The 24,237-nt window shown below is 43.6% G+C and overlaps 1 protein-coding gene across 16 annotated transcripts in view; it reads left to right on the top strand.

Annotated features, from left to right (window-relative positions):
- Window positions 1-24,237, top strand: part of LOC147245889 (histone acetyltransferase KAT7-like) — a 134,783-nt gene that overhangs the window by 56,334 nt on the left and 54,212 nt on the right. For 6 of the 16 annotated variants that reach the window (XM_086183852.1, XM_086183858.1, XM_086183855.1 and 3 more), the window contains 2 exons: window positions 2,478-2,571; window positions 5,928-6,074. In XM_086183852.1, coding sequence (XP_086039978.1) covers window positions 2,478-2,571; window positions 5,928-6,074 — 241 coding nt within the window. Of the gene's footprint in view, window positions 1-2,477; window positions 2,572-5,927; window positions 6,075-7,445; window positions 10,998-15,883; window positions 16,145-16,468; window positions 17,058-24,237 lie in introns of those variants that run through there. The other 10 variants (XM_086183847.1, XM_086183849.1, XM_086183842.1 and 7 more) reach the window with 7 other exon arrangements.

Raw genomic sequence — 24,237 nt, 5'->3', positions numbered from 1 at the left:
GGCATCCTCACCAAATGCCCGAACCACCTCAACTGACTCCTCTCGACATGGAGGAGCAGCGGCTCTACTCTGAGCCCCTCCCGAATGACTGAGCTTCTCACCCTATCTCTAAGGGAGAGCCCAGCCAAACTCATTTTGGCCGCTTGTATTCGCAATCTCGTTCTTTACGTCATTACCCAGAGCTCATGACCATAGGTGAGGGTTGGAACATAGATTGACCAGTAAATCAAGAGCCTTGCCTTCTGGCTTTGCTCCCTCTTCACCACAACGGACTGGTTTAGCGCCCGCATCACTGCGGACGCCGCCCCAATCCGCCTGTCAATATCCCGCTCCATCCTACCCTCACTCGTGAACAAGACCCCGAGATACTTAAACTCCTCCACCTGAGGTAGGACCTCCCCCCCGACCTGGAGTGGGCAAACCACCCTTTTCCGGCTGAGGACCATGGCCTCAGACTTGGAGGTGCAGATTCTCATCATAGCCGCTTCACATTCGGCTGCAAACTGTCCCAGCAAAAGCTGGAGGTCGTGGCCTGATGACGCTAAGAGGACCACGTCATCCGCAAAAACCAGAGACAACACCCTCTGGCCACCAAACCCGACCCCCTCCACCACCCGGCTGCGCCTAGAAATTCTGTCCATAAAGGTTATGAACAGAACCGGTGACAAAGGGCAGCCTTGGCGGGGTCCAACCGTCACTGGGAACAAGTCCAATTTACTGCTGGCAATGCGGACCAGACTCTCGCTCCTTCGGTAGAAAGACCGAATGGCCCTTTGTAAGGGGCCATCCACCCCATACTCCCGGAGTACCCCCCCACAGGGTGCTCCTGGGAACACAGTCGTAAGCCTTCTCCAGATCCACGAAACACATGTGGACTGGTTGGGCAAACCATGCCCCCTCCAGCACCCTAGCGAGGGTGAAGAGCTGATCTACGGTTCCATGGCCGGGACGAAAACCACACTGCTCCTCCTCAATCTGAGGTTCGACTGTCGCCCTGACACTCCTCTCCAGTACCCTGGCATAGACCATACCAGGGAGGCTGAGAAGTGTGATCCCCTGATAGTTGGAACACATCCTCTGGTCCCCTTTCTTAAGGATGGGGACCACCACCCAAAAGCACTGCCCCCGATGTCCATGCAATGTTGCAGAGACGTGTCAACCAGGACAGCCCCACTACATCCAGAGCCTTGAGATACCCAGGGTGGATCGCATCCACCCCCGGAGCTCTGCCACCGCGGAATTGCTTTGCCTCTGCAACTTCTGCCCCAGAGATTGGACGACCCCCCCCCCCCCAAGCACTCCCCAAACTCTGTCTCCTCCATGGAGTACGTGTTGGTGGGATTGAAGAGTTCCTCAGAATATTCCTACCACCGCCCAATTATCTCCCCAGTTGACTTCAGCAGCCTCCCGTCCCCACTGTAAACAGTGTGGGCAAGTTGCCGCCTTCCCCCCCGAGGCGATAGATGGTTTGCCAGAAACTTTTCGGAGTCGACTGATGGAGACCTACAACCCAGCCATGCCCTGTAAACCTCCTTCTTCAGCCTGACGGCTCCCCTCACCTCTGGCGTCCACCAGCGGGTTCGTGGATTACCGCTGCGACCGGCCCCAGCAGCCTTACGGCCACAGCTCACAGCTCAGCTCCTCTCTTCACCCAAGTGTCCAGAACATGCGGTCGCAGGTCAAATGATACAACTATAAAATCGATCATAGACCTGCGACCTAGGATGTCCTGTGCACCGGTGGGCATCCTTATGTTCCAACATGGTGTTCGTTATGGACAAACTGCGACTTGCACAGAAGTCCAATAACTGCACACCACTCAAGTTCAGGTCGGGCCTGCTGTTCCACCCAATCACGCCCTTCCGATAAATCCGATAAATCTTTCCAGAGATATTTGATGCAAAAAAATTGTGTCTAAAGTCATGCATTTTGCGTGAATGTGTCCCTAAGGGTTAAAAGCTAGCAATGTGTATTTAGCTTGATGCTAATTTTGTCATATAGCCACCAACAACATTAAACAGCAAAACTGTCCAAAAATTTAATGCAAACTCTTAAGCACACTGTCCAGTAAAATCCATGTTTGGTTTTGGTCTCTTGGTATCCTCAGTAATCCTCAAAGACTTTGAGTTGAACTAATCCAGTAACCCTTTGGTTTGGTACTACCATAAAGAAGCATGAATTAAATGATTCAACTGACTGCACTGGCTGGTTCTGTTTTGAACTACCATAAATGTGCAGTGGAAAAGAACAGTTACGCTTAGCTTGTTTTTAGCTTCCAGCTAAATGAAGATGGCTAGCTTTTCCTGTATTCACAAAACAGTGATCCAGCAGTGAGCTAAAGACATGCATTTATGTCATTGTGCACAAAACAATTGAGGACAAGTCATAAATGCCATAAAATGTCCCCACAAAGATACTCATACAGATGTCAACCCTGATAAACACCTGTTATGTTTGTTGTTTGTCTCCATGTGTAGGAGAAGAACTCCTTCTTGAATTACAACGTGTCCTGTATCCTCACCATGCCACAGTACATGAGACAGGGCTATGGCAAGATGCTTATAGACTTCAGTGAGTACGATAGTCTGTGTGTGTGTGTGTGTGTGTGTGTGTGTGTGTGTGTGTGTGTGTGTGTTTTTTTGTGTTTTTATTATTGTGACTTGCCAATACCACTTTGGCCAATTCCAATTTTCTGTCTTGGAACTGTCCATATAATAAGACAAAATATAAATAAATAAAAATCAACTTTCTTCAATGGAAACTTTTTTTTTCATATTTACAGATATTACTCTTAAAGTTTCTACTCCGGGAAAGAGGAACAAATGAAATCCTGCGTCAGGCTAGTCACAATGAAAACCGTCTAATTCCTGTTCCTGGTGGGCAATTGGTGCATCCGTCTTCATTTATTTTGAAACTCTTATCTGTGTTTTCAGTATTAAAAATAAGAGATGAGGAAGTATCACTAAATAACAAATGCCAGGCATTCTTCCTCTCTCTCTTATGCTTGGTTAATATTAAAGAGCAGCATAGAGTTAACATACAAAGTGTTTTCCTGAGGACTTCAATAAATGAAATCTTAAAAATAAAAATAAGAAAAGATATGCAAAGCACAACCTTAGGACAAATGAAAGATACTGAGGCAACAAAAAACATTTCCAATTTACAGAAGCAAACACAGGCCCTTTAACAATTTGAAATTTATTAACTATAAAGGCTTTCAAAACTGCAACAACAGCAACTGGCTATCCATAATATTGATTTGAGTCAGTTAGTCCTCAAGACTTTATATATAGCTTCATACTTTGCAATTTTATTGTCTTTTTCATACACCTACGTAGATAAACCACCAGATGGGGGATGTGATTGTTACAGCACATAGAATTTTTTTTTTTTCGCACTTCTGATTTACACAAGCCCTAATTGGACGATAATAATTGGAGGCTGACCAAGTCGAAAAACACTTCATTCTTATAAATTTAAATTCTATACAGTGCCCTGGTATTCTGTGCAGCATAATAACACAGGACTATGGAGGATGTCTGTGACACTTGCTCGCATGCACTTTGTTGCCCAGGCCCACTATATGTTGACCTGAGCTATAAACCACTAGCAGTATTAGTGGTCAACTCTTGAATAATAGCATTAAGGAATGTTTTCAATAGAAGTCTGATATTTTTATTTAAATGAAAACACATGACAAATATACAATATTCTCTTGCATTAAACACACATCATGCATACTTTCTGGCTCATAGCAGCCTATCATATCACTCTAACATGGACCAATCTCAATATTGCCAGATGGGGAAATAGTCAAAAGCACATAATGATCTCTTAAAAAAAAAAAATTATCATGTCATTAAATAATAGGGGTTAAAATGCAATTTCAGAAAACAAACATTTATTTGAGGTGACCAGTCAGTAATTTTTCTATGCTGTGAACAGTGATACAAGCTGGTCAGCCAAACTTGCTTACCAGCTCCACAAACAATTTGATTTGTGGGCTTGGGAGAGTGCATAGACAAAGTATGTAATTGGCTTGAAATGAGTGATTTTGTGATAATGAGAGCCCATCCTCCAAAAAAGGTGGTGGTAATGCACCAGTAAGCTAGAATCCGGTTGAACATGCAGAAAAAACTCAACAGGGAGGCATTCAGGAGGCATCGTCACCAGATAACCGAACCACCTCAATTGACTCCTCTCGACATGAAGGAGCAGGAGCTCTACTCTTAGTCCGTCCTGAATGACCAAGCTAAACAGGTCAGTTGTGGTGAAGAGGGAGCAAAGCCAGGGAAATAGAGGAAAAATTTCGGCCAATTGTATTTGTGATCTCATTATTTCGGTCATTACCCAGAGCTCATGATATGGTCATGAGGGTTGGAATGTAGATTGACCTGTAAATCAAGAGCTTCCCCCTTTGGCTTTGCTCCCTCTTCACCACAAGTGACCTATTTAGCGCCCGTATCACTGCAGACACTGCCCCAATCCGCCTGTCAGTCTCCTGCTCAATCCTACCCTCACTCATGAACAAGATCCCGAGATACTTAAACTCCTCCACCTGAGGCAGGACCTCCCCCCGACCCAGAGTGGGCAGTCCACCCTTCTTCAGCTGAGGACCATGGCTTCAGACTTGGAGGTGCTGATTGTCATTCCAGATGCTTCACACTAGGCTGCGACCTGCACCAGTTGGAGCTGGAGGTCATCGTTTGATGGAGCTAAGAGGAGCACGTCTGCAACAGCAGAAATGACATCCTCCTGCCACCAGAAGGGACACCATTTTAAGCCTCCATCATCTGGCTGAGCCTAGAAATTCTGTCTGTAAAAGTTATGAACAGAACTGGTGACAAGGGCAGCCTTGACGGAGTCCAACCCTCACTGGGAACAACTCCAACTTACTGCTGGCAACGCAAACCAGGCTCTCACTTCTTTGGTAAAGAGACTGAATGGCCCTTTGTAAGGGGCATCCACCTCATACTTCTGAGTATCCCCCACAGGGTGCTCCTGGGAACACACTCATAAGCCTTCTCCAAATCCACATGTGGACTGGTTGGGCATACTCCTATGCCCCTTCCAGCACCCTAGCAAGGGTAAAGAGCTGATCCACAGATCCACTGCTAGGACGAAAACCACATTACTATTCCTCAATCTGAGGTTGGCCTATCGACCTGACCCTCCTCTCCAGTACCCTGGAGTAGACCCTTCTGGGGAGGCTGAGGAGTGTGATCCCCTGGAAGTTTGAACACAAACTCTGGTCCCCTTTCTTAAAGGTGGCACTCCAAAGGCACTGCCCCCAATGTCAACGCAATGTTGCAGAGATGTGTCAACCAAGACAGCCCTACAATATCCAGAGCCCTGAGATACCCTTAGCAGATCTCATCCACCCCCAGTAGCTTTGCAGCCATGGAGTTGTTTCACTGCCTCGGCAACTTCTGCCCCGGAGATAAGACAACCCCTCCCCAAGTCCTCTCCCGACTCTGTTTCCTCCATGGAATATGTGTTGGTGGGATTGAGGAGTTCCTCAAAGTATTCCTTCCACTGTCCAGCTATCTCCCCAGTTGATGTCGACAGCCTCCCATCCCCACTGTAGACAGTGTGAGCAAGTTGCCAACTTTTTGTATTATCTTTCTTAACTCCTTTAGCGCTGTCCAGAAATATCAAAATGAGGCTAAAAAGAATGTTTCTGAATACATAATCAAACTTTTTCAATAAAATGTGAAGTTGTAAAGTTGTCAGTGTTTGCATTTATGCCACCTGCCACTGAGAAGCCATTTTACTGTTCAGGGTCCAATCACCAACTTGGAAAGTAGTGTTGTTGGGACATTAGCTCCAATTTTTGGGGGGCTATCCTTTAAATTATTCCAGTTATAGAAATTATGACGTTGTCTGTGGCCAAGGATGAGCAAGCTCAGTTCTATCCGACCTTCCAGGTTACCTATTGTCCAAGATGGAGGAGAAGGTGGGATCTCCTGAGCGACCCCTGTCAGACTTGGGCCTTATCAGCTATCGTAGTTACTGGAAGGAGGTGCTGCTGCGCTACCTTAACAGCTTTCAGGGGAAGGAAATCTCCATCAAAGGTCAGAACTAGTAGACACTAATGGAATTGTGTGTATTTGTGTGATATGTGCATGCATCTATTCTGATTCCATCTCTGTTTCTGTTTTCCATCTCTGAGAAAGCTCCTGTTACTGTCTGTTATACAGAATACATATGGCTGAAATACAGGTCTGCAACATGACAAGACTGTTTAAACTAGGGCTGTCCCAAATACAATTTTTTTGAAAATTTTCATGAAAAAAACACAAAAAATCACGACACCATTGAATGTTGTTTTGGGTGTTGATTGCTGTGGCAAGGAATGAAGCTTTGAAGCCCTAAAGCTTTCAGGTCAGCCCTAGTTGTAACAGAAAGCCCCCATTGATATCAGTTGGAGTGATTAAACAGAAACTACTCAGACAATTGAAATGTGATGATATGGATGTGCCAGGACGGAATTTTGACAGTATGATAGCCTTTGAGAAAAATACAATGGTGTCACGTATTGTAGATATTTATGTGTTGTTTGTTGTAAAATATAGCTTTTTTTAAAAAGAAAATAAAAAATAAACTTTTTGCCGTTGAACAAACAAAAATTATTTTCCAACATTAATTTGGAACATCAGTGAACATTTTATGTCAATATTAGTACTATTCTTGTCTACTAATATAACTATTTATGTGAGTCCTTATTGCAAAAACAGATGGAAAAGGACAGAATACAACAATGAAAGATAAACAGGGAAATTGAGGCACAAGAAGCACATCAATAGAATTTGAGCAAATTTATAAAACTGGATGGGCAAAACACTACACGCCTGACACACTGCTGGTGGAAATTTCAGCTGTAGGGAGTACGGACGTAAATAGTGTCGCAGCTGGAGTGCAGGATAGCCATCGCCTAAAATAAGGTTTGTGTAAAAAGGCCCTTTCTTGCAGTCAGTCCTTGCCTGCATGTTTTGCATGTTGACCGACTTCCCCTTCAGACTAGCCATCCATGCTTTTACGATAGCCGGAATATTCCCACACTGTGGACTTACATTGTAATGTAAACAAAAGACAGTCAGCAGTGCAGGCGGCCAGGGCACTTTCTCTCAAGGAAGCAATTGATACTACAATATGACCTCAAATCCTTGTGGTTTTGATACTGTGACATTTTCAAACTGTGGCGTATTGTGAAACTGGTTTACCTTGCATCCCTAAACTGTGTTGCATCTTTCATGGTACAATGATGACAAAAGTGTCTCGATATTGCAGACATATCATAGTTCAAAAGATTGACAGACAGAGTATTACAGTATACATTTTGAAAACAAAATTAAAGATAAAGGTATACAATTTCCCTTTACAGGCTGTAGGATAATATTGAACTACATAACACAGACATTACCAGACACTGTTGTTTCGTCCAGGTTGTGGTCCAGAAATGCATGGTCACATCCTCTGTTGTGAGCCTTGACTTTTGTGGGGCCACGTGTACTGAAGACCCTTTCAGAAGGCACCCCTGTTGGCTGGAACACACATGAACTTTCTGGACACTTAAGAAAGAAGTGACGTTTCCTCTACTTTTGCTTTTCTTCTTAGAGGTGGGAGGGGTACTGCTACAACTCCATTCTTCTCCATTGCCATCATTACATTGTATTGTGGTCGCTCAACGCTGTTCTGTGTTTGGAAATTTCCTTGTACAAAGGCCACAGCTTCATTCATATATCTTCACTGTGTCATCAGTCTTCTCAGAAAAGTTTCCCTTAACCTAGGGATACAAAAAAAATAACCCAGGAGATTTTTTTCCTTTGTGAAGGTATGCTGTAGTAGCAGGTCTTCTCTTATAGCACGCTTCATCTGTTTGGTGAGTGTGCTCATCGTTATCTCTGAGTCATTCCCTATTAATATACTCCAGGACTGGCTTCAGAGAGGACACTGTAACTCATTTCTCAGAGGCCATGGTATCAGTGCTGATCAGCGCAGATCATATTATATCCCCCATGGAGAGGGTTCAGGAGCTGGTTTACATCATCCAGGACAACGATGTCGCTGTCTTTGGGCATTAGATGCCGTGTTTCTGTCTTGTGCTAGCACTCCACAGATGGCCTCCAAGAATCTAGAGATCATTTCAAAGATTGATCCCTATCTGGTGACCACGTCTAAATTCTACAATTCTACAGTTTCATTTAGCAGACGCTTTTGTCCAAAGCGACGTACAACACAAGCAAGAATTCAGACGTCATAATGCTCAGAGATGTGTAAGTACGCCCGTTTCTTCCTCAGTTCTGGTTTTTCAGCAATGAGAAAACCCTTGGACCAAATGTCAGCATGCTTGAGTCGTAGATTCCACCCTCTAAATTTTCAGGAGTTTTAAAATTGCCAGGTTTAAATTATGGCCAAAACAGGAGAACCAAACACAAGTGAAATTTTCAAAGGCCTTCTTCAGGTTTGTAGCATTGTCAGTTGTAATTCCTGAGATACTCTGTCTGTATCTTCCACTCTTGGAATATGAGTTTCCTCCATATCAGTCATATTTTTTGCTTTGTGGTCATCTAAAAAATACAGTTTGTCAAAGCAGTGAGACTTCAGTTGTCAATTAGAGGATACACTGTGAACCATAAAGCTGATTTAGGGTTGTCCACTACCACCACCGCTTGTTCAAAGATTTGCAAATGCACCAAACCATTCACCTTCTTTCAGCTGTTTTTCCACATTGGCTCTCAATTCATGACAGTGAGAGAGTTTGCTGACCTCAAGATGGCACTGGATCACCTGCTCAAGTCCCACACTGAACTCTGATTATTACAAATACCCTGTTCTTATGGAGCACTTGATCCTGGATGAGGCTAAGCTAATAGCCTAAGCCTGCAAACACCATGTGCAACCCTACACTGCTGCGATTTAGGCCCTGCACCGTCAATATGGACAGCCATATCAGCTTGCCCGAGGGGAGATTGCAGCTATCCTAAACTCTCCTGACATCAAACCTGGGGACTCCAAGACCTTCCAGAGCTTTGCTCTTCATTTTGATCTGCTGGTGGGAATGCTGACATCACTAGAGGGGCCAAATGGGATGGAGGTGATGTCAACCGGGCATGCTGATCGGCTTCTTAGTAAACTCCCAAAACACTCAAGAGACAGATTCATGGAACACCTACAGGCTCAAAGTCGCTAAACACGAATAGTTTAAAGCCCTACAACCTAAGAGATCTCGGTGATTGGCTCAAAGTCAGGGCTGAAGCTCAACGGCTGTCCGCCAAGATGGCACAACGCCAACGGGTTGAAGGGGTGCCGCTGTCTAAAGCAGAGAAGTCAGCTGCTCCTTTTAGGCCTCCCAACCAGACCATTTCAGTCTATCATGGTTCTGATAGGCCAAAAACCTGACAACTGCCAGTCTGCACAGAGCAGCGAGTCAAAGGCTAAACAGCGGAAGTTTAAGAGGATGTGTTCCTTCTCTAAGAGCACGACCTCTCGCAATGTCGAGACATCATCCAGTGCTTGCCTGATGAGATTGAAAGGTGGATTGCCACTGGTAAGTAGTGTCGCAATTGTGGTCGGACTAACCACAAGCCAGAGGCTTGCACTTTGAAGAAAGCATGTAGTGAATGCCAAGAGATTCACCTTAAGGTACTTCATGTCATTGCCAAACCAGGCCCCCATGTCTACACTCCAGACACTCCAAAGGATCATGCTGTATCTACCAATCCCAGGCAGTGAAGGACGGTGTACCTCAAGGTGGCACCAATCATCATCAGCTATGGGAGTAGGTCACTTCAAACGTATGCAATCTTGGACGATAGCGCTGAACACACTATTGTACTGCCAGCTGCTGTGGGACTCAAAGGCGAAACTGAGTCACTTGCCCTTTCGGACCATCCACCACGAAGTGACCTCCCGTACGAGATCTTCAGTCAACTTCCATGTGTCCCCTCTGATGCAGCCCACCAAACAGTATTTGATTGAAGACGCTTTCTCATCAAATCAGTTAGCTCTGTCAGAGCAAACGTATCCTGTGGCTGCTCTTCAGAAATGCTACCAATATCTGAGGGGAATCCCACTTCTGGGTTTCAGTAAAGCACAGCCACTACTGCTGCTCGGGGTGGATTGTACCCATTTAATCACTGCAAAGGAGCCTGTCAGGTTTGTCCCCAAAGGTGCATCTGCAGCTGTTCACACAGCACTTGACTGGGTCCTCCAAAATGCAGATGATTCAGTGTCACAAGTCTCAAGCCAGTGACAGATGATCTCTACCAACATTCAGATTGCCTGTGGTAGCTGGATGTGCCACCATTTAGGAGTGAACTGCTGGCAGTACGGTCCCTTTGGATTAAGAGGCTGTTAACATTCTAGAAACATGCACCAAGAGGGTGAAGTTTGGTGACAACTTCAGGTATGCCATACCTCTGCTCCGCATGAAGGATGCTTCACCATTAAAGGCTACTGCCGATGCAGTCCTCCCCCTCCTCTGTAGCACAGAGCGACAACTGGAGAAAGACCCAGTTAGAGACAAGGTACATGAGGCAGAGATAAAGAAGCTTATTGACGAAGAGTGTGTCTCTAAACTTTCAGCAGAAGAGATGGTAACACTTTATAATAACTATCCATTATAACTAGTCAATAGATCTTTAGTAAACTGCTAATTAATATGTTATTAATGACCTGTTAAGTATTTGTTAACAGTTTGTTAAGGATTTATAATGATGCCTTATAGGTTGTAAATGGATCATTAATAAACTGATAGTTAATGAGTTATGACTTGCTAAATAACAGTTAACAGTTTAAGGATGTATAACTGTGCCTTATAGATAGCCAATAGATAACTTACAAGCTGTTAGTTAACGAGTCATAAATGACTTGGTAACTGTATGTTTATGATTTATAACTATACCTTATAAATTAGTAATAGATCATGAACAAGCTATGAGTAAATTACTTACTAATGACTTGTTAAGTGTCAGTTAATAGTTTATATATGTTATTAGGACGTTATTCTAAAGTTGCAACTATACCTCATTTATTAACTGTTGTAAATGAGGAATAGTGGCAACTTTAGAATAACATCTCAGTAACATACATAAGCTAATAACTAATACTTAACTAATGTATTAACACACTTTACAGATCAGTTTGTTTGTTAACCATCTACTTATACCAGTGAAACTTTGTAGAACACCAAAAGGTGGAACAAGTTCGAGGTACAGAAATATGATGTGATATTTTAAGTGTCAAATTTTTGTACCTCGACATTGTTTCACCCATAGGCTTTTCTGTGTACTGTAATTTACCAAAGAAACACCACAGATAAAATGTTGAACATAGTGTTTAATGTATGGAAACACGCATTCTGAGCCATCACATGGCAGAACAGTAGTGTAAAACAATATACAAACCCATGAGGTTTGGGCACTTTTGTGCTAAACAGTGGATTAACAGAATTTTAGAGGGACATTTAATGTCCATACATCACAGCAATGTCATGGATTATCCGTCCTAATGGCCCTTTGCGATGTTTACGGGCAAGCCACTCATGTCATTCAATAACTCTGAGATGGTCTACCAGTAACTCTGTACGATTCCCCCTGAGTCTTAACCTTTCCCCAGGCCCTCTATAAATGCTGAGTATGAGCACCTGTTTGGGCATCGACATATGACACACTGTGATTGACAGTGAAATGGGTGTAACCTAGCTGAGGTAAAGCATTGCAATAAGCCCACCACTCATCGCTTATTATTGTAGATCCCACTTTAACATGGTGAGCTATAAGTGGCATCAGATCTCTTCTTCTTCTCTCGACTAAGCGAAGAACAGGCTTTGCATGTTTTCTCCCTCTCCGGTTCACATCTAGCATCCCAAACACCCACCTTGTTGCTGATATCTGTCCATTGCACACATCTCGCAGCTTTTGAGCCATCTTGGACAGGGTTGCTGGATTCCAGAAATGTCATCATTGATCATGTCCACTTGACGTAGATGCAGGCCTTGTGCAAATCTGATAGAACAAGGCAAATAATTGTTATACCACAGTTTTTTTTTATCTTTTTGGTTTGATACACAAAGTTTGCATCTACTGCACCCCAGGATATGAAAATTGTCCACTATTGTATAGACAAAACAGCAATAATGATGGAAAATATGTTTTTTTATATTTTCAACAGAGTTCTGTTAATACATTTGGGACTAATAATACTGTAGGGTATTTGTAAAATCCTATTTCTAATATTAATTGCCAGAGCCTGTAGATTGAGCGAGCCAATTGCCATTGAGGTTCAAGAGGCAGAGTCAGACACTCATGTTGCTCCACCAGGCCTAATGCTGACCAACACAGCATCCTATAAGTAACAGCAATTAAACATATTTCCATAATTAAACTGTTAAGAATTCAAGCTGTAAATTATACCTTTTAGCAAAATATATTACAAAAGTGAAATAACTCCAAGCACCTGTTATCATCATGAGTCTAGAGATGCTCAATAACATAATAATCACAAGCTTCACTACATAGTCTCCAGTTATTGTTTATGACAGCATAGTTATACAGTGTTTCTATTGAAATAAACTCTTTTCATCGTATTTGGCCGTGGACCCCATCTGCATATATTTTGTGCCAGGAACCCCCATAAAATATTTGTTAATATGTTTCAAAAGTGTTGACATTTTTTCAATATTTTTTTCTGAAAATAGCAGATCTGTAAGCTCACAACTTTTCAACGTGTTATGATCTTGTAGATTAGTATTAAGGAGTGTAGTGTATCTAAATAAATATATAATAAATAAATAAATAAATCTATATAAATCGTGTATTTCTAGCAATTAATGTTAACATGAATTAAGATGTATTTGGCACTGTTTATAATTAAATAGATTTCATTTTCACTTGAATTCTGGACCAAAATACCCATGTATGTTGTCATTTCATGCAATACAAATAAACTTACCATGCATAGTTGTCCACACGAACTGATTCCTTGAATTTCATCTTGTGTTTGCATTTTTGGCATCTCATTCATCTTCTTAGAAGCTTTTTCTTCTGCATCCATTTGATTATGTCTCTGTGTCTTCTTTTAGATTTAGTTCTGCCTTCAATAAGCACTCTTAGCTCAGTGGCTAAACCAGGCATTATTTGACTACGATATACCAATATGTCTTGATTTTCTTATCATCTGTTCTTTCCATACACGTCACGTAAGCTTCCCGAGTCTTTGTGACTTGCTCCTGCCAGATTACATGTTTGAATTGTTTTATAGGTCGTGGGTGACGAGGCTGAAACAATAATGGTATTCATGGGCTGGAGGACAAGCCATCCGGCCTCCTCCATCATATTGGCTGTTTGTTACTTGTCAATCACCTTGCATCACCACTGTACTTTGATGAGTGACAACCAGTGACAACCTAGACAGACACGCCCGTCCTTCACTCACTTAGCAAGTTCATTATTGGATGGGCAGCTAGCATTAGCATTGATTTCACAGAATGAATACACTATCTGGTAAAATGTCCAATACCAGTGTTCCCAGCGGCGATGCGCAAAATACTGAGATAATTCCAGGTAGTCGGGAGAAAGAGAAAGAAGTCAACAGGGGGTACTTCCAGTAAAAAGAAAACTACACCTGTGGACCATGCTGTGTACATGGACAACAACAGTGACGGTAAGCAAGACTGCGTGTTATCTTTTATTAATGATGTTTGATCAGGATAACATACATTGATAGATTTGTACTACATAATTCAACCAGATTAGTGAAATGTCCAATGATTTTTTTGTGTATGCGCGTGCGACTAAACATGCACACGCGCATGCGCGTGTTTAATTGTTTGCCGAAAATAGAACATTTAGCCTATATGCGTTGTAAGACTTGTTGTAGGCCTACAGTTAGTAGAATTGTTATTTTCGGAGCGCAACACAGGGTGCATACAAAGTATTAATCAATATTGATTGAAGGTTACAGCCGTCAAATATATATAACGGCTGAGCAATATATCGTTATTGTTATATAGCAAAATAGTTGTTGTTTCCTGGTTTTTAGCATCACTTTTTTAAAGTAAAGTGATGGCATTTTCTGAATTTACCACACTGGTCTAGCTGGTAAAACTTAGTCTAAAATAACTGAATTGGCTGCAAAATAGTCAAACAAGAATCATCCTACTGGTGTGATTGTATGCATCAAAACTTTAATTCAAGGCTTAGGCAAAATATTAAGATATATATAGTACCTTGATATAACCTACAAATATTGAGATATTTCAAAAAGGCCATATCGCCCAGCCCTATGTACACATATGCATGTGTATATATATGATAGTCTTTACATATTCATTCATATATTCATGGGTGATGGATGATAGTTAGACAATTATGGTCACTCATTCAGAGATCCAGTGCAGATATCTAGATCCAGCTGCTCATTATTTTATTTTACCTTAACCTGGCTTTTGTGATTAGAGCTCTTTTTAATTTTCTATCCTATCATTCCAGATACTGAGGCAACTGTTGCTCCAACAGCATTTTTATATATTAAGAAGAAGCAGCTCCATGAGGCCAAGAAGCAGCACACAGTCACAGGAAAAAAATCAGTGACCTGACTAAAGCCCAGTTCACACTACATGATTTGAGGCATCGGCAACTTCCCTCCCCCAAATTGGGGTGAGGCACTAACAACCGCCGCGACAAACGAAATAAGGTGTGAACAGCTCGAAGACAATGGACTGGGAGGTCACATGCGACGTCGGCGTCAAAAAGTGGACATCTAGCACTGCTAGATATCCGGGACTTGTCGCAGTGACATAAACAGACCTACGCCAATGAAAGCAGACACCGGGGGGGAAACGCAGAAGTCAGGAGCGGGGGCGTAGTAGAGAACAGCTGCTCCGCTGTATTTACCTGCTGGATGGCACAGCTGCTATGGGAGGGAGTGGCGTGAATGGACCGGGACCATCTACCGGTGGACAGGCAATCCGCTGTTCCGTGGAGGCTGCTTTCCCAGCCGCTCTTGCTTGGCAGCAGTTGCCGCATTTAGCATGTAAACACTGATCAGCCTATTTGAAGGTGCGCATTCAGCGGCGCTCAGAAGAAGGGGGTAAATTTGTGGATGTCTGTGTTTTTTATGGTCAAGAATTCCTGTTTAGAATGGACTACTGGATTGAACAATATCGTTTATGAAATGCACTGAAACCAGCCGGAACTCCGTTCCCGTCCAAAATGCGCCACTCCCCGACATATTAATTTATCTGAAGAGCCAGAGCGCAGTTCTGGAGGATCAACCCCTGTAGAGACCAGCTGGGCAGTTGGCCACGCCTATAGGGAAAAGTCGTGTAGTCTGAACACTCCCGTCTGCCGACAGATCTTGTAGTGAGAACAGCAGCCCAGTTCACCGTCAGGTGGTGTGAACAGCAGGGCTAGTTGCCGACAAAAAAAGTTGCATAGTCTAAACTGGGCTTAAGGAAAGAGACTCCCTCCACCAACAAGTTGGTCAAAGTAAGTAGGCCAAACACTTTGTTGGGAAAATCATGTTTGCACACCTGACGATGATGCTTGGGTGCTTTGCAAAATATATATAAAATTGAGTGGAAGGAAGGCCAACATTTCACGGTGACAAGACCTTTATCAGAGAATGAGTATGTTATTACTCAAACAATACACATGTAGAGTTAATACCTGGAAGATAATATCTGTAGCATAGATGGACAGCAGTCACATCTGTCTAACTGATGAGATCACGACTTGATGAATCAGTGAAACTGAAAGTAATACTACTTTAATACTAATAGTACTTAATAAATGTAAATGTTGATAAGAATGTATGTGAGTTGACTTGTGTCATCATAGTTAGTAATGCATTTGGTATTGTATTTTCTATTTTGTTGTAGATACAGATGACTGTGGGACAACTGACACATCTTCCTCGGCCAACTCGTCTCCTTGTGCATCTTCTGTCTCTTCATCCTACAGTCCATCCAACTCCTCTTCATCCTCTTCATCCAGCTCCTCATCCTCATCAACTGATTCTTCCGATTCAGACAAGAAATCGAAGAAAAGATGCAAGAAGAAAAAGAAGCACCACCACCAGTCACAAGAAAAAGGACGAGGAAAAAAAGAGAAGAAAAAGAGGCAACATTGCTAACAGAGAGGTAAGTGGAAAGAGAGGAAGGCAATAAGGCTGCTCCCCTCATGCGTGTCAGGCATGAAGACATCACCATGTCAGTCTGTGTGTGTGTGTCTCTCTGTCTGTCTGTCTGTCAGTCTTTCTCTCTCTCTCTCTATGTACAGTATATAGAGTTTACTTTCCAAAATGTACTTCCTTCACTATTATCTTTGACACTCCAATTGCTCTGTGCCCATGTAATCTTCATTACTTTTTACAACCACTTTTCATCTATACTGTATGCGTGTTTTTCTCTGTGTGTCACGACATGTATGTTTGTTATACTTAACGTAATTTCTATCTGTTTCAGCACGTCATCCTGAGGAGGTCATCAAGGGATACTGGAAAGTCCTTAAGGCATACAAGAAAGGAAGAAAGCTAAGTGTGGCATATCAAAAGGTCGGTGTCGACCGAAACACCGTTGTCGCCAATGCCCCAATCTGTTAGCTGGCTGTTGTGGCCCCAAAGAAATACAAGGAGTTGCTGGTTGCTCATACACCACAGCAACGACTGCAGGACTTTGCAAAAAAAATGTCTGGAAGTGTTGATTAATCATCCAAACCTTTTGAGGGATATTGAACATCAAAAGAAAAAGGAGAAACTTATTCTTCTGTCTAAGAAAGAGAATGGGATGGTGCCCGAGAGCAGTTCGGTTGTAGCTCAGGTCTGGTTCAGATCAATAGTGAATGATTTATTTTGTTTTCATGATCTGCACAAAAAGTGCCCAAACCTCATGGGTTTGTATACTGTTGTATACTGCTGTTCTGCCATGTGATGGCTCAGTATGCATGTTTCTATATATTAAACACAATGTTCAACATTTCATCTGTGGTGTTTCTTTGGTAAATTACAGCACACAGAAAAGCCTATGGGTGAAAACAGTTGAGGTACAAAAATTTGATACTTTCAATATCACATCAATCTCTGTACCTTGAACTTGTTCCACCCGTTTGCTGTTCTACAAAGTTCCACTGGTATTAGTAGATGGTTAACAAACTATTAACAACTGATCTGTAAAGTGTGAGTTAATATATTAGTTATTAGCTTTTGTATGTTATTGGAATGTTATTCTAAACTTGCAACTATTCCTCATTTACAAGAGTTCATAAATGAGGAATAGTTGCAGCTTCTATTGGCTATCTATGAGGCACAGTTATAAATCCTTTATAAACTGTTAACTGTTATTTAGCAAGCCATTTATAACTCATGAATTATCTGTTTATTAAGGATCTATTATCTATCTAAAGGGCATCTTTATAAATCCTTAAACTGTTAAAAAATACTTAACAAGTCATTAATAAATCATTAAGTAACAGTTTACTAATGATCTATTAATTAGTTATAATGGATCGTTATTATAAAGTGTTACTGAAGAGATGAACAGCTCCAGAGAATTGTGGTTCATCCCCCATCACCTTGTCCACCACAATGGGAAAAATTGGTTGACGTTCAACTGTACCTTCTCCTACTGCAGTCTCTCTCTCAATGAACAAGTACTCCCAGGTCCAACCCTCGGCCCATCGCTCATTGGCGTCCTCCAGCAGTCCTGGCAGTATGCAGTTGCCAACAGTGGAGACATCGGGCAATGTTCCATCAGGTTTGTCTGCTCCCAGAGGATCAGCAATTGCTGAGGTTCATCTGGAGGAACCTGCAATGAGCCGTTGAGCCTGATGTCTACCAGTGGCAGGTCTTACCCTTTGCCATGACCAGCAGTCCCTGCTGTGCCACAGTTGCACTCCACAGGCATGTTAAGGACACCATATAGGGGAATGAGGACATTCTGCAGTCCTTGGAGCAGTCCTTCTATATAGACAACTGCCTACAGAGTTTGTCCTCATCTGTAGCTGTCAAACCCCTTGTGGATAAGCTAAGGCAGTGCCTCGCATCTGAAGGCTTTAAAATCAGGCAATAGGTGAGCAATGTCCCAGATGTTGTTGACCATCGCCCATCGACTGCCAGATAAGAGAGTGCGGAGCTGTGGTTGGCTGAAAGCAGACTGATCCTCAGGAGCCAGCTCTGGCCTTGCGATGGCATTGTCCAACTGATTAACTTGTCTCCCACTCCAAAGCTATGGAGAGTAAGACCCCCACTTTGCAGCATGTCTATAAGGTACTGGCCCGACAGTATGATCCTCATTGAGTGATTATCCCATCCAAAACACGAGCCAAGATTCTTGTCCAGAAGCTGTGGGCAAAAAAAAGAGAGGCTGGGACGACCCAAACCTTCCCCCTGACATCATCAAGGCCTGGTCTAGCTGGGAGCGGGAGCTTTCTGAGCTAGGCAGCACCAGAGGTTGCTACTGAAACCATAGAATACACTCTACACATCTTCTGTGATGCTTCAGAACAAGCCTACAGGTCAGTTGCTTACCTCATCACAAAGGTCGACAATGCAGCCCATGTCCCATTTGTGATGGCCAGGTCAAGAATGGCCCCGAAGCGCCAGCAGTCGATGCCAAGGCTGGAACTCTGTGCAGCATTGACTGGAGCCCAGTTCCTCTCTCATCCATCAAGAGCTCACCCTTAACATCAAGTCAAGTCAAGTCAGTTTTATTTGTATAGCGCCAAATCACAACAAAAGTTATCTCATGACACTTTACAAGTAGAGCAGGTCTAGTACCACACTCCTTCAATGAATTTACACCCAACAATTTTCCATGAGCATGCACATCCTGCAACAGTGGCGGCGAAAACCTTCCTTTTAACAGGCAGGAACGTTGAGCAGATCCAGGCTCAATGGGGACGGCATTCTGCTTCAACCAGTTGGGGGGGAAAGAGAGCAGGAGAGCGGGGCAGAGACAACATCACCAAGACCTTCTTATGGACAGACTCTACCACAGTCCTAACCTGGATGATATCTGAGTCATGCATGTTCAAACTTTTTGTGGGTCTCTGAGATCCAGGAGTTGACAGCCATACACACTTGGCAGTATGTTGACACTGCCAATAACCCTACCGATGACCTCACCCGCGGCAAAACTTTAGCTGAGCTGACAACATCGATTAGATGGATTCAGGGACCACCATTCCTGCATGCCTCATTTGACAAGTGGCTGTCGCTTCTTTCCTTGGCAGAGCCAGAAGATGCTTCTTAGCTGAAGCAAACTTTCTGTGGCGTCATACAGACAAGCAAGGGACCCCAGATTCCAGATGTCACAGACTTCAGTATTTAGACCGACCTGGTTAAAGCTACTCAAGGGGCAGTTATTGATCCTGCCTCACCTATACCTTAACCCAGTGATGCTGAAGAGGGAGTTAAGTGTCTCTAGGCGGGTAAACCAGTGCCACCTAGTAGGAAACTTAATATACGCTGAGGTCAGACATCAGTATTGGGTCCTATGAGGGAGACAAGCAATAAAGCATCATCAGAGATCTTGCACTGAATGTAGAAAGTGGAGGGGCCAGTTGTGCCCAAGATGACAGACCTGCCTCCTGCTTGCCTGCAGTCTTCTCTATTGGCATTGATTGTTTTGGACTATACATTGTTAAGGTTGGCCGGCACAATTAGAAGCATTTGGGAGTCATCTTCAAATGCCGAACAACACAGTGTGTCCATATGGATCTACTGGTCAACCTGAATGCAGATTCCTTCCTCTTGGCACTCCAACAGTTTATTGCCCACCGAAGAACCCCTTCAGAGATTCTCTCAGTTCAAGAGACAAACTTTCGAGGCACGGAGAGGGAACTATGTTCCTTCACTGCTATGGAGCAACAACTTCAAGACAGACTTGCCCAGCAAAAGATCAAGTTCCAGTTTAATCCTCCAGCATCACCCCATTTTGGTGGGGCCTGGGAGCATGAGAATTGGTCTGTCAAACATGCTGTGCAGGTGGGCATCGGCCCCTTCCAGAAAAATCTTGTTGACCCTCCTAATCAAGGTGGAAGGCATCCTTAATGCCAAACCTTTAGGATATGTTTTGTCGGATGTTGCAGACCCAGACCCTGAGACACCAAGTATGCTGTTGATGGGGCGGCGGAATGCCTCCCTACCACAAGTGTCCTACGCTGTGGATACACTCACCAAGACATGCTGGCGTCACTGCCAAGTTGACGGTGGACCACTTCTGGGTGCGGCTTCTTCAGCACTACCTGCCCTCTCTCCAAGTACGTCAGAAGTGGTGACAATCTGCTGACGTTATCCAGGACACTGTGGTGATGATCGTTGACCCTCAGCTGCCACAAGCTCACTGGCCTCTCGGAAAAGTGTTGAAGCTGAATCAGTCCTGATGGATAAATTCGTTCAGCTGAGGTCCAAGTTGGGGATAAGACTTACTTGCAACCAGTGGCATGTCTAGTCCAGCTACCGGCCATTCCAGATGACTGAATGGACTCAGGGACTTCATATCAGTTTAGGAAATTTAAGCTCTTACATAATAGCCATGCTATTCTGGGGGTGGCTGTTATAAATTTCCCATGTCCCTCTTATGTTGCATGAAAAGCAGTTTAAGTAGCTTTTGTTCAGGCAGTTTAGCTGGTAGCCTGGGGTCCTTAGGACTTTTGTGATTTTGTTCAGGCACTAATGCAGGCAGCTTGGGATCCAAACAAGTGTAGTGAGAACAGAGATTACCGCAAACTTCTCAGAGAATTTTTTGAAACATATGAGTTGGCTGTGATGCGTTCTTGAAGGAAAATACCACAGTCAACTATACTGTTGAGATGCTGATAAGTTACTGTATGACTCCATGTCATTCATCATTTCACATTCCTCATTCATTACCTCCTGCTGTTACTGTATGCTGCGAAAAGGAGAGATAAAAGGAGCTGAACTGTGTGTCAGTGTTTACTCTCTGACTGGAGTATCTGAGTGGATGAGGTTCCCAACATCATTTCAAACAATAACACATCAGTCAATCTTTAGTGGGTGGTAGTACCGTTCCTCCCTGTGCTGCAGACACAGGACATACCAGTTAAGCTCCATCATTTGGATGTGTATAGTAGGGAGGGGTGGGTGTGTTTCAGTGGGAGATGTACACCCTGTTATATCCAAAGTGTTTAATGGCACACGTGTTTCACCTTATCTTAATTTTATATTTCACCTTTACTTTAAAATCACTTCAAATCTCATTTAAATCACAGTATGTCATCTGAACTTCAGTTTACCTCTTGGAATGTAAGTATGGAACCAAAGTTGTATCATAATTCAAATGAAAATAGATTAACAGAAATGCATTTGCATTTTCAAAATGTACTTGCATTTCTTGACTCATAAATAAAATTAGAAATAACTTAATATAGCTCCTAAGGAGCTTACCTCAGTCCATTACTTGCCATCCTCCGCTGGATGGTTTGGTGGCTTACACCAAACAGTTCAGCTATGGCATTCACGTTGAGGTCTTGGAGCAAATACACCTCAATGACACCAAAAAGGATGTCGATGGCAGTTTGCCCCACACCCAGTTCATGCACCACTGCGTCAAGGTGCTGACAGACCGTCAGCAAGTTAGCCAGGGCTCGTTTGTCGATATGGATTGATCTGTTCTTATCCCTGGCTGCTTTACATGGATGTTTCATCATAGGCGGGGGCTTTAATTGTGCTCTTCAGCCCGATACAGACAGATCCACTGGGATTGATACCTCTCACAGGCAGACAAGGAAGGAGCTACTACAGTATGTTGAAGAATTTAATTTAAGTGACATTTTTAGACAGGACCATACTGACTAGTTAACTTTCTCTTGTTACATGTTAAATATTCTCCAGAATTAATTACTGTTTGAATTCTGGTTCTTTGGTGTCCATAGTCTGACGATGCTGGTATATGGCATTATTCTCAAAAATAATCAATTTAGGCAACTGGATTCAACTCCTGTAAGTAAAGACGTTTCGCCTCTCATCCAAGAAGGTTCTTCAGTTCTAAATTTCTGGTGGGATGTATCAGGTATGTAACCACCCAGGTGGTTGGTGGCAAAAATCAAGTGGTGATAAGGCCAAAACAATAGGCTCATTAGGTGGTCATATGAGACGTTTGCCTCAATTTCGGGTTGTTACCCCTCCCAGCCCCCTTGGGGGCATCGTTCGGGTCACCTGAGTGATGGCATGCATCCCCTGGGGAGGGATCTAAAGACAGCATTGTAGGTGGGTGACACGTGGTGTCTGAGGCCCCCTCCTCTGTTCAAAGATGGTCATTCAAGTTTGACATGAATGGCTTCTTTCACCCCTCTTTCAAACCATCTGTCTTCTCTGGCTAGAATGCGCACCTTGTGATCTTCAAAGGAGTGCCCCTCTCCTTGACGTGGAGGTGGACTGCTGAGTCCTGGCCTGTAGTTGTGGCTAGCCTGTGTTGCATCATGCGTTTGTGCAATTGTTGTTTTGTCTTCACTATGTACAGGTCAGAGCACTCCTAATTACACTTTACTGCATAAACAACATTACTCTGTTTTTGCCTTGGAACCTTGTCTTTAGGATGGACAAGTTTTTGCCTTAGGGTGATGCTGGGCTTAAAGTGCACAGGGATCTGATGTGTGTTAAAGATCCTCCTGAGTTTCTCTGAAACCCCTGCCACATATGGGATGGCCATGCTCCTCTTCTTCCGGGCATCATGTTTCTTTTCCTCCTTGGGCTTCTAGGCAGTTTTAATGAAAGTTCAGTTTGGATAACCACAAGTTTAGGGAGCTGAGTGTACAGCATGTGGTTGTGTTCCCTTCTTTTCCCATCTGTTTTAGAAGGGATGTTTTGTGCTCTGTGTTTGAGAGTTCAGATCACCCCCAGTTTGTGCTCGAGTGGGTGATGTGAGTCAAACAGGAGATACTGATCTGTGTGGGTGTGTTTCCTGTAGACTCCAATGTACAATTCTACAATTCTACAATTTCATTTAGCAGACGCTTTTGTCCAAAGCGACGTACAACACAAGCAAGAAGTTAGACCTAATTAAGGAAAAGTCCATAGGAAGCGCAAAAGTGCTTCAGTTGTGATTTGGTCACAGGTACTGCCATCTAGTGGCAGAAGAAGTGTTGCCCCCCCCCCCCCCATTTTTTTTAAAATTTTTATATAACAGACATACAACATCACACAACACAGTTAGTGCTACATAATCACTAAGTGCTGGGTCTTGGACCCTCTGACTTATTCTACCAAAGAGGAGAGGAGTCAGGTTAAGTGCCTAGGTGCTCTCTGAACAATTGAGTCTTCAATTGTCTCTTAAAAGTAGAAAGGGACTCAGCAGAACGCACAGAGTTGGGTAGTTTGTTCCACCATTTGGGAACAACAGAAGAGAAGAGTCTGGCTAGAGATTTGGAGCAGCGCTGGGCTGGAAGCACCAGGCGTCTTTCGCATGCAGAGTAGACCTGGATCACGGATTCCAGGTAGGCTGGAGCCATTCTTGTGATTGTTTTGTAAGCCAAGAGAAGTGCCTTGAATTTGATCCTGGCTGCCACTGGAAGCCAGTGAAGAGAAACCAGCAGCGGGGTGACATGTGCCCTTTTGGGCTGGTTGAAGACCAGACGAGCTGCTGCATTCTGGATCATCTGCAGAGGCTTGAATGAGCATGCAGGGAGGCCTGCCAGAAGAGAGTTGCAGTAGTCAATGCGTGAGATGACAAGAGCCTGAACCAGAATCTGTGTGGTCTGTTGGGTCAGGAAGGGTCTGATCTTCCTGATGTTGTAAAGGGCATAACGGCAAGACCGAGAAACTGAGGCCACATGAACCTTAAAGGTCAGCTGGTCATCAATCATGACACCCAGGTTTCTGGCTGAGTTTGTGGGCGCAAGTAGACTCGAGTCAAGTTGGACAGTGACCTGAGGCTGAACAGATGGACAAGCTGGAAAGACCATAAGTTCAGTCTTAGAGAGATTCAGTTGAAGGTGGCGTTCCTTCATCCATGTGGAGATATCAGCCAGACACGCTGATATACGATCTGAGACCGTTCTGTCATCAGGTGGAAAAGAGAGGAAAAGCTGAGTGTCGTCAGCATAACAGTGGTAGGAGAAGCCATGGGAGCGGATCACTGCACCAAGTGAGGTGGTGTACAGAGAGAAGAGAAGGGGACCAAGCACTGACCCCTGAGGAACCCCAGTCGATAGGCCATGTGACCTAGACACCTTTCCTCGCCATGACACTCTGAAGGATCTGCCTGTGAGGTAGGGC

The sequence above is a fragment of the Aulostomus chinensis genome, chromosome 18 (genome assembly GCF_037954235.1).
Source record: "Aulostomus chinensis isolate RoL2024-O1b breed Wild chromosome 18, RoL_Achi_v1.0, whole genome shotgun sequence".
In the NCBI taxonomy this organism is placed as follows: Eukaryota; Metazoa; Chordata; class Actinopteri; order Syngnathiformes; family Aulostomidae; genus Aulostomus; species Aulostomus chinensis.
Note: the sequence above shows the minus strand (reverse complement) of the source record. Positions and strands in the feature narration are given on the sequence as shown.